Below are 13,310 nucleotides of genomic sequence, written 5' to 3'. Positions count from 1 at the left end.
TTGTTCTGAAACTTGATAAACCCAGGGCCAGCTCAGCAGGATCGCCCTCAACATACCAGTACTTAATGTCATGATGGCAGTTTTGTCTTAACAGATGTTGTTACATTGATTATCATCAGCGGGGGGGTCTGCAGGGTCCAGGGTCAGGGTACAAGGGGCATTAAGACGGGGTGGGCCGGGGTGTGTTTGGTTTAACATATCACTGCCAGCTGCCTCTCAAAAATCCCACGTGGAGATACGAGAATCTGTTTTACCTCATAAGTGGACGCAGTGGAGCTTCGGTCAGGTTTCATATCGACAGAACCAGCTTGTCACATCTGAGGATGACAAGCTGCGTGTGCGGGCCACGTTCAACAGGGAGTGTGTATGTGTGTGTTAACCATTTGTAGACATGCTTGTTTTTGTGTATGTGTGCCTCCTCGTACAGCGTGTGTTTCTAACAACCTTTGACATATATAGATCCCAGTGAGAGTTAGAGGAGAAGGCTATTAATAAATTATTACCTCCGATGAGTAACTGCTCTCATCCCAAACCATCCTGTAAAATCCCTAATTGCAAATTATTCTTTATGTATAAGGAGGGGGGGTCTGATGATGGCTACAATCCTAAACAGTATAGATACTGAAGTCTCCCTGACGAGGTGCGACGTTATAATGTGATTCAGGAAAGACTGGTGCCAAAGTACATTTTGTAGTTCATTTCATTTCATTGCATCATACACCTTGCTGCTATATGACGAGTTCTCCTGGTTCGAAGGTTTAAAAAAAGAACTGGTTGTGTTGTAGGACGGGAACCTTGTTGTGGCAGGTTTATCTGTGCACCTTGGGAGAGGACACACAGTTCGTTTGTGTTTTAATGTCATAGGTAGGAACTTATTCATTCAGTACAAGTCCATGTGGGGTGGGCACTTGTATGTGCGTGACACAATAAATAGTATAACTAACTGAACTTAATAACTGCTACTTCACAGGCTCAGGATACGTCTGTGATCCGAAGTAACTCAGTCATTTGTACCCAAAAATGACTTCATTCAGCTCATGTCCCCCATTTTATTGACATGACCTGGATAACAACAGATCGTCAAATCAACAAAGTGCAGCGTAGCCACCGTCTGTCAGGTGTGTAATCTTGGTTGTGTACGTGTACCCCTCAGGTCCAGTCTCATGTTTCTCCCTCGGTGATCAGCAGCGTCAGCGCTTGGCAGCGTTCCCAGCCCCCTTCATCTTTCTCCTCCTCCCCTTATATCACTCCATCCTCCATCCTTCGCCCTCTGGTCGGTCTGTTCCTCCCCTTCTCTCCGTCCTCACCTCAGTGTCCCGTCCCCGTCCTTTGTCCTTTCACTCCCTCCGCTGCCTCCCCCTCGTCTGCCTCCTCCCTGGGGATATTCCTCACCGCAGCAGTAGAGGTGTTCGATAGAAGCTTTTAGTTTACATCTGCAGCACACAAGAGCTGACCTGACACCACGACCCGCTCTGCGTGTGTGTGTGTGTGTGTGTGTTCTGGGTCTCAGTTTACTCTTTACCGGAACCAGTGACACTAAGCTGCTATTTGCTGTGGTTAGCACATCGAGCTCCTGAGTCTGTGTGTGTGTCTGTTTGCTTGTGCCGTTGTTTAAGGCCAACCAGAAAATGAACAATATCAGACTTCTTGTCTTTACCTGAAAACAGCTCATTATTATTAAATAATACTCTATACTGTAAAAGGTGTTTGTTTTTTTTTTTTTTTATATATATTTACTTTGTGACAAATAAATAACTGAACAATATGCAGCTCAGTCTCTGTGTCACCTGTTGCTTCTTTCTTTAGCTGCCTCTCCCACAGCAGCATGTTGGCTGCTTTCCTCCTCCCCTACACCTCCCTCTCTCTCTCTCTCTCTCTCTCTCTCTCTCTCTCTCTCTCTGGCTCTCTCTCTCTCTCTCTCTCTCTCTCTGGCTCTCTCTCTCTCTCTCTCTCTCTCTCTCTCTCTCTCTGGCTCTCTCTCTCTCTCTCTCTCTGGCTCTCTCTCTCTCTCTCTCTCTCTCTCTCTCTCTCTCTCTCTCTGGCTCTCTCTGGCTCTCTCTCTCTCTCTCTCTCTCTCTCTGGCTCTCTCTCTCTCTCTCTCTCTCTCTCTCTCTCTCTCTCTGGCTCTCTCTCTCTCTCTCTCTCTCTCTCTCTCTCTCTCTCTCTCAAAATTGGCAATTTGTGTAGAAATTCAGTAACATAATTATTTTGTTGTATGACAAATATTATTTGGAATTTGATTAACAGATATTAAAGTTGTTGGTACATTTTTACCTTCTGTCTTATCTACAGTATCATCCAGTTGGCTAAAGTTTTATTATTGGTGCTGGAAGGGAAAATAGTAATTTTAATTATATAAATTACTCTTTGAAGCACATAAGCAATTTAATCGGGTCTAATTTATGCCCGTGTGGTTGGGGTAGATTTTCCTAAGGGTTTTTTTCGGGTTGGGGCCACCATTTTGGACGTGAAGACCTCTACTACAGACATCATATGATGCGCTGCCATGTGATGCAGTCGATGTGTTTGATTCTCAAGAATTCGATTGTCTGTTTTTGATTGATAGCTTGATAGCTTGAAATTTTGATTTCTAGTAGTACCTGTGAAGCATTAGAACCCGTGATGTAAAATTTCCTCAAAGCAAGAAGTAAACAGAAATATGCCAAAACACGTGGAAGCAATCGAGAAATGTGCATCCTTCAAACAATCATGTAAAGAACATGCTGGAGTTGCTGATTAAGACTGTGTGCAAAAAGTTTTCCTTCGTAGCATTTACACACTGCAGTGATGGGAAATCACAGGGTCATCTATAAACCCCCTAACAAACAGAGAGTATGACATGTTTTTCCAAACACAAGAAGAGCACGATGCTTTCGATCAGAATCAGCACTGGACAAATTTACATCCCGTCTTTCACCACGTTCTTCAGTCTCTCTAAAATAGACTAGTTTTAGTTGGTTTCTCCTCTGCCTGTTCTCGGTCCATTACCTGGTCTGTTGCAGTGTTGCAGTCTTGTCATTTATCAGAGTGATTGAGGCAGGAATTAGGAGCGCTTGCTTTGATGCAATAGATCATCTTGCTTGACAAATTTGAGTGACATACCACTGAGACTTGAATTCATGGTTTTGATTCATTATGTAGCCCCATAGCAAATTAGGTTTCTTTTACTTTACTCTGCTGATAAGTGTGTGTGTGTGTGTGTGTGTGTGTGTGTGTGTGTGTGTGTGTTTGGGCTGCTCTTCTGCAGACACCATTAAATATTCATCCTCCTGCTCGTATTTCTCCTCTCTCATCTGTCTATCCATCCCTCGCTTCCTTCCTTCCCTTCTGCCTCATCCTTCCTTCCTATTTAAATCCTCATGCTTTCCTTCTTTCCTTCCTTCCTTCCTTCCTTCCTTACTTCTTGTTCTTCTCCATCTTTCCTCCCATTGTAGCTGTTTTAAAGGAAATGGAAAGCAGAAGGAATAAAAGAAAGAAGACAGTGAAAGATAAAGGGAATGACAACATAAAATGAAGCTAAAGGGATTGAAAATCGTGTAAGAAAAGAAGAAAGCAATGAGTGAGTGGTCTGACAAACTCCCTCTCCTCTCCTCTATTGATCCTTTCTAAAAACTAACACAAGGATTTGAATCCCTCATTCTGTTCTGGGTATCGAGTTCAGGTCCTGTGGGGCAACTGTGTGTGTGTTTGTGGGTCTTTGTGTCTGTACACGTGTTGAAATGTGTGTGTGTCTTTCATGTGTTTTGTCATGTTTTGTCCGCATTATTTTATGTTTTGTGTTTTTGTAGTTGTGCTTAACGGGAATATCATATATCCAGCACTTTTTAGTGAGTGTGAGTGTGAGTGTCAGTGTGTGTGTGTGTGTTACAGATGAATAACGTCCCGTCCGCTCTGTTTGTTGCTCCGGTATCACATCCTCATGTCCTCTGGGTGTCAGTGTTTGTAAGCAGGAGATTTCTAAAAGAACTGAGCCAGGTTCTGTGTATGTGTGTGCGTGTGTGTTGCGGTCTATATGTAAACCTATCCAAGCACAGCGAGGGGAAATTTCAGCCCAGGTATCGATCCGGTCCGGCCTGTTTCAGGGTCACTGTGATGTCAGCGTTTGTATTGTTATTGCTTTTATTGTCTGCTGCTTTTAATTCAACACAACAAGACGACATCAACCCTCACTGATCCCTGTGGGGAGATGAGCTGCTACATATCAAAGTAACAGCGTAAGAAAAATGGATTTCAAACAGTGCAGAGAACTTTAGGTAGTAAAATGATTCAACTGATAAATGAAGTTAGGATTTTCAGTGCAACGTAATGAATCGGTTGTGATAACTCGGAGACCTTATATTTTCTGTTGTCTACATTTCAGAGGGAAATAATTTACATTTGACTCCACTTTGCTGCTAAGCATGTTAACATTCTACAGTTATCAATAGGTGATGAAAAAAAAATGTCACTGTTCTTTTAAAAAAAAAACTTGCAAGTCCAAAATATCTTATCCACTTTGCAGCATCTCTTGAGCAATTTTGCACAACAGCTTTCTTTTACTGTGATACCACAGTGACATTTTTACATGACTGAAAGTTAAAAGCAGGTAAAAGACATTGGAGGATTTATTCAACCAGCCATGATGTCAGAGCATAACCTTCACGTCTGATAGGGAACCAGAATTCATAATTACTTTATATGATACTTGAGTGCATTTTAGTTGTTTCTAATTCTAATACTACTCATACTATTACTTAAAGGAGTATTTCAGCTATTTAGTTGTGTACTTTAATAAAATCAGGAGACTCCAGAGACAGATCCAAAAACGGGCTCAAATTGAAGCAGCTGATCCTTACGTATCCTGACTTTACGTGCCTAGTATGTAACCTGATCATCAACCTGAATAGCCATTTTGTTTTATACCATTCATTAAATTTGGCGTCAGGTTCACGTTAGCTGATTTCTGTTTTAACAGGGGTATTTTGTTTTGGCCTAAACAACTAGTCGCGAGTAACGGGTCCATTCTGCTGACGCTTTTTCAGTTGACACAGGAGCTTTTAACTTCACTTTTTTACGGTGATCAAGAAATAGGGAGTTATTATTCACTCAGCATACAACATCCTGTACTGACTTGTACTGAAACTCAGCCATACTTGTCGCCGTCTTTCTGGTGCTGTATCTAGGTAGATTGGTAGCTCACCAGCTATGGCATGTAGGCAGATGACTTTATTTGATTAAGATGCCGTCCTTAATCCTGGTTATCTGGTCCTCGGCGTGAAGGGAGAGCAGCTCTCTGATCATGGTGTCGGACCAATTTCCAGCCCCTTTGCCAAATATTTTCACCGGTGTTGTTATCCAAAAAATCCAAAACAGTTCCTTCTTGGCAGTCAAACCTGCTGCTTCCGAATGATATCTGGGACTAGGTTCGCAGCTTTGTAAGCGTCACTTCCTAGCGCCGTAGTGATCGGTAACCACACTATACGTAAAAATGTCTGACGTCAGTGCTTCGTAAACTTGTGTGTGCCTGCCTGTCAATGGGACTGTATCCATTCTAACTTGTTCTGTGTTGCCGTTGTGACTTTTGACGAGGCTGCTTATTCAGACATGAGACTGACCTGTTAAATTGCTGTCAAATAAACAGAAAGGGGTGTGTGTCTTTAAATTCTTCCAGCTCAGTTGCATTCATTGAACAATCAGTGACATTAAGTTGAATGTAAACATTTTGCCTTGTTAATTCCGGTAATTAAACGATATTCATAGTGAGTTCATATTATTTTCACTTTTCATATACATCTTGTTGTAAAATGTCATTGCGTGCTTCGGTTTATTCCCTAGTTTGTAGTTTCAGGCTCTCAAAGATATTTTCCTCCCACAACCTATTTCTCTTTCACCAATGTTGGGGGTTGTTTCTCACTCTCTGTCTCACCCCTTCACTTTCGCTCTATCGGCCTGTCCGTCTACGTGTCCATCATCCTGTCTATCTGCCTTCTCACCTCTCTCTCTCTCTGCCTGTCTATCTGCCTCGATCTCTGTCCATCCGTCTGCCTCTTAGCCTCTCCTCTCTCTCTCCCTGGCCGTCGACCTGTCACTCAGTGTCAGTCCTCCTGCCTGTCTCTCTCTCTCCGTTCGTGTGTCTCTCTTTTCATCTGTCTCTCTGGGTCCTTGCCGCAGGCCTCTCTGTCAGGATTACATGGCGTCAGGTTGGCCAACATGGACGCCGGTGGTGGGGAAACAAAATGTTCCTCTCAGCACAAAGCCGCTCTAATCCGCTCTCCACATCCCCCACAGCAGAGCCTGATTACAGAAAGCTGGTTGGAAGGCATTAAGGCAGACACACAGGCAGAAAGACGGACTGTCAAGCAGACAGGCAGAAAGACAGACAGAGAGACGGGCAGGTTGGGAGTGAGTATTAAAGCCAGGCCAGTTAGAATCTCTCTTTAGCAGGCTGGTTAACTGACTGATTAGTTTATTGGCTTGTTGGCTGACTAACTAATTGGCCTGCTAACTGGCTAACTGTCTCTTCAGTTTACCTGGCGGCTGACTGGCTGCTAACTTTGTGTCCAGGTGATTGACTCAGTTGAAAAAATGAATGACCAACTCAGTGGCTAGCAGACAAGCTTGTCGGCAAACTGCCGTGTCAAGTAATTGTCTGTCTTGACTGTCTGACTCGACGGCTAACTAAGGCCCTGTTCCGACCCGGCGTCTAGTATCCAGATCTGTACAGATTGTGCCTGCCTCTGCTTTAAAATTCATAAATGAATATGTGAGGTTGCGAAAGTCAAATTAGATATAAAATATGTCTATCAAATCTGTGTCACAAGGTGAGTTTCCATCCACCTGTTTTTATGCGTTTTTGATTTGTGAATTTAAAAAAAAAGCCGAGGGGAAATTCTGGAAATTTAAAAAAAAAAAAAAGAGAGAGAGAGAGATATCAAAAGTTTATTGATAGAACTTATTGCGCTTGGCTGGGGTGGGAAAGTTGGTGTATTGAGAAAAACAAAGTACGACAAAGTGCAATGGAAACAGATTTAGCGAATAAATCATGCCGTATATGAAGCATATGACTTTAACGTCCACTGAAGAGACTCAAAACAGTGGCAGATGAAAACATCAGATCTGTGCGGAGTGATAAGGAGACTGTTCCAATCAGTCCAGTTCAATTCAATTCCATTCAAATATATTTATACAGCGCCAAATCATAACAGAAGTTATCTCAGGGCACTTTTCATACAGAGCAGGACTAGACCGTACCCTCTATCTATTTAAAGTCTCTTTAGACTGACTCATGTGCCTTATATTTCTGTCTTGTTTTAAATTGCGGAGAACTGGAGAATTAGTGCCACCAGCTTTCTGTCTTCTCTCCTAATATTCACGTAACAGCAGTGGATAGAAACTACAAACCGCCATAACTAACTTCCTGTTGTTTTCAGGACACTGGCATTGCTACAATATATTACAATTACCTTACAAAACTACATAGTATACTTTAATAAAAGAAAAACAAACCTCCTCTAGCAAATCAGTAAATTAAAAAAAGAATATACAGCAGATTTTAAGTTACACCTAGTTAAATCTAATGCAGTCTATTCCAACCGTCCTGCAATAAATCAGACCCTCGTGAAGGTTATAACGTTATAATGTTATAATATACACCTCTAGAGAGGTGTATATTCAACTTCATGATTCTTTTGGAGGCCATTGTTTGTGGTGCTTTTGAATTGTATCGCCTTATATTTACAGGTGTTTCTCATATGTTGTGTGTCTAAATGTGTCTACCCCCAGTAGCCAGTGTGTCAAGCAAATTAATAGAATGTGTTTGTGTTTAAAAAAAAAAAAAAAAAAAAGACTTTCCCATATGAGATTGTAATGTGGAAACCTGAGCTGAAACCTTTTTCCTGTTTATTCAAGTTTTCCATTTCTTTATCACTATCATTTTGTCATTGTTGACAAAGTTTTCATACACGCTCCTGTGTGCACCTGTATGTTGGAACCAAAACAGCCAAACAATTTAATCTAGAGCCTGCAGATAAAAATCATGTCCTGTAGATAAGCTACGCTGATTGGAATCATGTTCACCCTCACCATTGAAATGATGAATTCTGTGATCAAATAACCAACCTGGTTCTTTCGGTTACAGTGTCTTTACAACGCTAAATCTCCTATTTGAATTGTGATGGTCGTTGTTTCTCGGTTTTGTCATTTCAGCCTTAACTGCCTACACATACCTCACCATCTTCGACCTCTTTAGGTGAGTGTGTTCTTCTTGGGTAACATCATGTGCTATATTTTCTCCTATCAGCCTTGTTTCCTGAAATATTGTACACATCAGTTTTTGAAGAGGGAAACAAATCTGAATGCAATAAATGATCAATGTCCGCAAGTGTACCTGCTATCCATTAAAAAAATATATAATGCTGGCATGTTTTTACAACATTTTAATTTTAATTTTACCTGAATAGGTGTCACTGCACTTACAAACGAGCTGAAAAAATTGGTCACTTTATTAATTAGTGGCAGCAATTTTGACTATTGATTAATCTCAAATGTGAGGATTTCCTGTTTAATTTTGTCTTATGTGATAGTAAATTGAGTCTCTTTGGACTTTAAACTGTGGATTTATTTGGACAAAGTCAACTTTAAAGACTAGATTATCTAATATTTTATACTCTTATATACAGTTAATCTATTAAGTGAAAGTGTTAATTGAAAATGATTACATGTGGACAGTTTATTTTGGAGTTTGAAAGATAAGGAAACAGAATCAGATTTGAGATAGCACTGAGTCTGCTCAGCTGTGCTGGCATTTGTTAGTTAGATGGAAAATTTCCTGTCATGAAAAATGAATTCTGAGATTATAATGAATAAAAGATAAATTAAACAAGAAGTGAACTTTAGCTGACCTCACCGTTGCTTCTGTTTTGGTTTTCTACCACTTGTCTCTGTCACTGACTCTCTTCTTATGTGCTCCTCTCCTGTCTGTCTTCTCTCCGTGTCTTTCTGTGTCTCCCATCCCTCCATCAATCACTTGCTTTTCTCTTTCCCTGCCATCACCCTGCCTTCTTTACCTTTCTCCTCCCTGTGGCCTGCAGTTTGATCACCTGTCTCATCAGCTCGTGGGTGACCATGAAGAAACCCAGTCAGGTCTTCTCCTTTGGGTGAGTTCACCGTAATAATCTGTTACATATTGTACTCTAAACTGTGAGTTCGACCAGTCTCTGAGAAAGTAATTAGGGGCATTGATGACAATAAGAAAATGGCATAGTGAGTAAATGTATTTTAACAATTTGAATGAACGCTTTGGCATAGCAAAGTTGTCACTAATGTGCTAAAGTGTTGCTTAACTTTGACAATGCACACACACAAGATAGCCTGAAAACTTTTGGTAGGTTGAATAAATCATGGTGTAATGGAGAAAACTTACAAGACGTGATTTAATTTGAATAAAAATCACAACTAGTGATCCAACTAACAATAATTTTCATCATCGATTCATCTGCAGATTATTTTTTTGATTAATTGATTATGAATTTTGGTTATAAAATTGTAATCAAATTGTGAAAAATGCATGTTATGATTTCCCACAGACCAAGGTGACATCTTCAGATGTCTTGTTTTGTGCGACCAACAGTCCAAAATCCAAAGATTTCCAGTTTACTATCATGTGTGACCAAAGAAACATCAAATCATCATATTTCAGAAGCTAAAAACAACAAATATTTGACATTTTTGCTCAAAAAATGACTAAAATTATTCTCCAATTATCAAAATAGTTTCGACTAGTCGATTAACTGCCTAATCTTTATAGCTCTACTCGCAAGCATTAAAAAGATAAGATATGTTTGTGGCAGGAACTGACATCTACACTCAGTGAGCACTACACTAACACCTGTACACCTGCTTATTCATGCAAATATCCAATCAGCCAATCATGTGACAGCAGTGCAATATATAAAATCCTGCAGATACAGGTAAGGAGCTTCAGTTTATGTTCACATCAAACATCAGCAGCATGATCGTTGGTGCCAGACGGGCTGGTTTGAGTATTCCAGAAACTCTGGGTCTCCTGGGATCTTCACACACAACAGTCCTTCAGACAACAGGGTTTACTCAGAATGGAGCCAAAAACAAAAAACATCCAGTGAGCATTAGTTTTGCAGGCGGAAACACCTAGTGGATGAGAGGGGTCAGAGGAGAATGGCCAGACTGGTTTGAGCTGACAGAAAGGCTACGGTAACTCAGACAGCCACTCTTTATTACTGTGGTGAGCAGAAAAGCATCTCAGGATGAACAACACGTTGAACCTTGAGGTGGATGAGCTACAACAGCAGAAGACCACGTCAGGTTCCACCCCTGTCCGCCAAGAACAGAAACCTGAGGATGCAGTGGACACAGGAGCACCAAAACTAGACAGCTGAAGACTGGAGAAACTTAGCCTGGTTTGATGAATCTGGATTCCTGCTAAGGCAGCAGATGGTAGGGTCAGAATCTGGCATCAACAGCATGAATCCATGGATCCAACCTGCCTTGTGTCACCAGTCCAGGCTGGTGGTGGTGGTGTAATGGAGCGGGGGATGTCTTTTATGGCTCCCTTTGGGCTCCTTAATACCAGTCAATCATGCTCTAAACTCCACAGCCTGTCTGAGTATTGTTGTTGAGCATGTGCTTCCCTTTATTGTCAAAATTTACCATCTTCTAATGGCTCCATCCAGCAGGATAATGCTCCATGTCACAAAGCAAAAGTCGTTTCAAACTTGTTTCATGAACATGACAGCGAGTTCAGTGGACTTCAGTGGCCTCCCCAGTCACCAGGTCTGAATCCAGTAGAACACCTTGGGATGTGGCAGAACAGGTGATCAAATCAGAAATGATGGAGACATGATGCAATCATGTCAACATGGACCAGAATCTCAGAGGAAAGTTTCCAACATCTTGTGGAACAAAGGGCACGAAGACCTGAGGCTGTTTGGAGAGCAAACGGAGGAAGAACCCAGAATGAGTATGGTGTTCCTAATAAAGTGCTCGCTGAGTCTATATCCGTATCAGAGGCTTTTCAGCCAAAGCTCCATCTGTGTTTGTTTATTTTCCGTATATGCTCTCATTCACTGCTGTCCTATAAACAACACACACACACACACACACACACACACACAGTAAATGCAGATGTAGCATCAACAGTAAAGCTTCTGTTACTGTTGTGCGGATCAGGTGAACGGCTCATAAACACATCAGCATCATCCAACTCAAATAGACAGCTAGTTTGATAAATGTGAGCATTTGTCAGTGAACTGGCCAAAGCGTTTACTTGCAGCTGACAGGTGACCTCTGGCCTTGAGGTGTGGAAGAGTGTTCATCAAGTGGAAATCTGCTTTTCAGCTTCACTGTGCTCTCATAATGCCTGTGTGGGTGTGTTTATGTGGGTGTGTGTTGTTGTGTAGGCTTGTGCTTGAGTTTACATCAACATGTGTCCACATGTGTTTTTCTGTGGGCCTCTGCGCTTGTATATGTGTTCACATGGGTGTATCGTTGCTGTGTGTGTGTCCTAATGGACAGTAACAGAACAAAGGCTTAGCCGCAGATCGCCCAATTTAACTAGCAACATCTTCTGACTACTTTAAACCCCATAGGAGTAGAACTAGTCTTTCCAGGAATTAGTATGATCCACTTCACCACAGTTTTTTTTTCTGTTGTGTAGTTACGTGTCACAAACTGTAGTTTAACTTGTCATGTTAGGTTCGGCCACAAAGTATTTATACACACATTACTGCCCATGCATCATTTGAATCTGAAGATTCATTTAAGCATTAAGAGAATGTTTGAGGGGGGGTGTCCTCGTCGTGTACTTCATTAACCAAAATGTCTGGGTTCGGGTCTTTTGTTGAATGTCTTACTCTTCTCTTTCTCCATGTTTACTGCCTACATTTCTGCTGAAAATGATCTAATAAAGGCAAAAATTCTGCTGCTGATCAAGTGTAGCTGACCTGACTGTTATATCCGGATTCAAACAGAAGGCAGCATCTAATGTTGTTCTCCCCAAAACATCATCATCTTCATCATCAGGTGCTAGAAATAAACTATTCCAGGATTTCCTCCAGGAAATTGTTTAGCAACTTTTCCCAAAACTGTGACATGGCCCGTCGATTAAATACAGCCAAGCAAATGTACAAGGTAATCAACCAATCACCAGTCATCTCTTGGGTTTAGTTAGACATATTCTGATCACATGGTGATCAGTTTAGCTTCTAAATGTCTAACCAAAAGCATCACTCATTAAAACATGGTATTTGTTGTTTTACGTAACTCCTCTGCTCGTTTTAATCAAGCTTAAGTATTTATTTCATAAGTGTATTAATTTTTAATTTCAGGCGACGTGGACCCCGGCCGCTGTAAATCACTGTGGGAAACGCTGTATTTACCAAACGGGGAAAGACACAGATGATAATATAAGTCAGTATCCAGCAGACAGGAGGTTTTTATGTGGCGCCCTTATGGATTAACCCCAGGCTGTTGGCAGTGCAGAGTGTGACCTCTGACCCAGCAGCATGGAGGGGATCAGGCCAAACAGGGGGCGCAAAGGCCCTTTTCTCAAAAAGGACCCTCCCCACTGCCACTCTGTCACTGAGTGGTTTGTATTCACACTCACAGCTGAATGACGCACCTTTCATTAAGGTTTAGGGTATAAATACAGCAGCGAGCTTCGGGATGAACAGTTTTAAGAGTGAGGTAGAGGTGAAAATCGTAGGAGTCAAACCCAAATGGAGCAGAATGGTTGATGAACTGAAAGCTGCACTTTTGGAAATGACCTGAAACTTGGCGTAACTTGCAGCCTTTGTCTTGAGGTCGGTTATTTTATTTATGTAATTTTCTTAGTATCGATGTGTCCTCACAACACCTTCGTCCCCCCTCTGCATGCATGTGGTCGCATCTGTTTTGCATTAATCCATAATGCACCTCACTTAGCCCGGAGAAGTAGCTCTCAGTTTACTGGTATTACGCTGACGTAGCGGGGCAGACCATCGGATCCCTGACAGTCAACGTCAGGTTTATCCCCCATGAGCCCAGCGGACCTCTCACTGAGATCAAGCTGCTCGTCCTGCACAGACCTTATCAGGATCGACCCTGTGACCTTATGATGAGGTAACGGGGTCAGCAGCCGTTTACAAGTGTGTATTGGCCTGACACTGGCGCTTTGTTAGTTTTGTCCACCTGTGTTTTAAAGATTTATACTCATAATTTTAAAATTTATGTAACTAAACTTGGAGATTTATTTTTTATAGATAATGAATAACGAGGGCATAAGGAAACACCCTGGTCTCACTTCACATCGTTGTAAA

The 13,310-nt window shown here is 41.6% G+C and overlaps 1 protein-coding gene across 1 annotated transcript in view; it reads left to right on the top strand.

Annotated features, from left to right (window-relative positions):
* The window catches only part of slc30a6 (solute carrier family 30 member 6), a 76,052-nt gene that overhangs the window by 25,846 nt on the left and 36,896 nt on the right, over positions 1-13,310 (top strand). The window contains exons 5-6 of the mRNA XM_040139637.1: positions 8,185-8,227; positions 9,069-9,134. Coding sequence (XP_039995571.1) covers positions 8,185-8,227; positions 9,069-9,134 — 109 coding nt within the window. The remainder of the gene's footprint in view (positions 1-8,184; positions 8,228-9,068; positions 9,135-13,310) is intronic.

Source organism: Xiphias gladius, chromosome 11 (genome assembly GCF_016859285.1).
Source record: "Xiphias gladius isolate SHS-SW01 ecotype Sanya breed wild chromosome 11, ASM1685928v1, whole genome shotgun sequence".
In the NCBI taxonomy this organism is placed as follows: domain Eukaryota; kingdom Metazoa; phylum Chordata; class Actinopteri; order Istiophoriformes; family Xiphiidae; genus Xiphias; species Xiphias gladius.
Note: the sequence above shows the minus strand (reverse complement) of the source record. Positions and strands in the feature narration are given on the sequence as shown.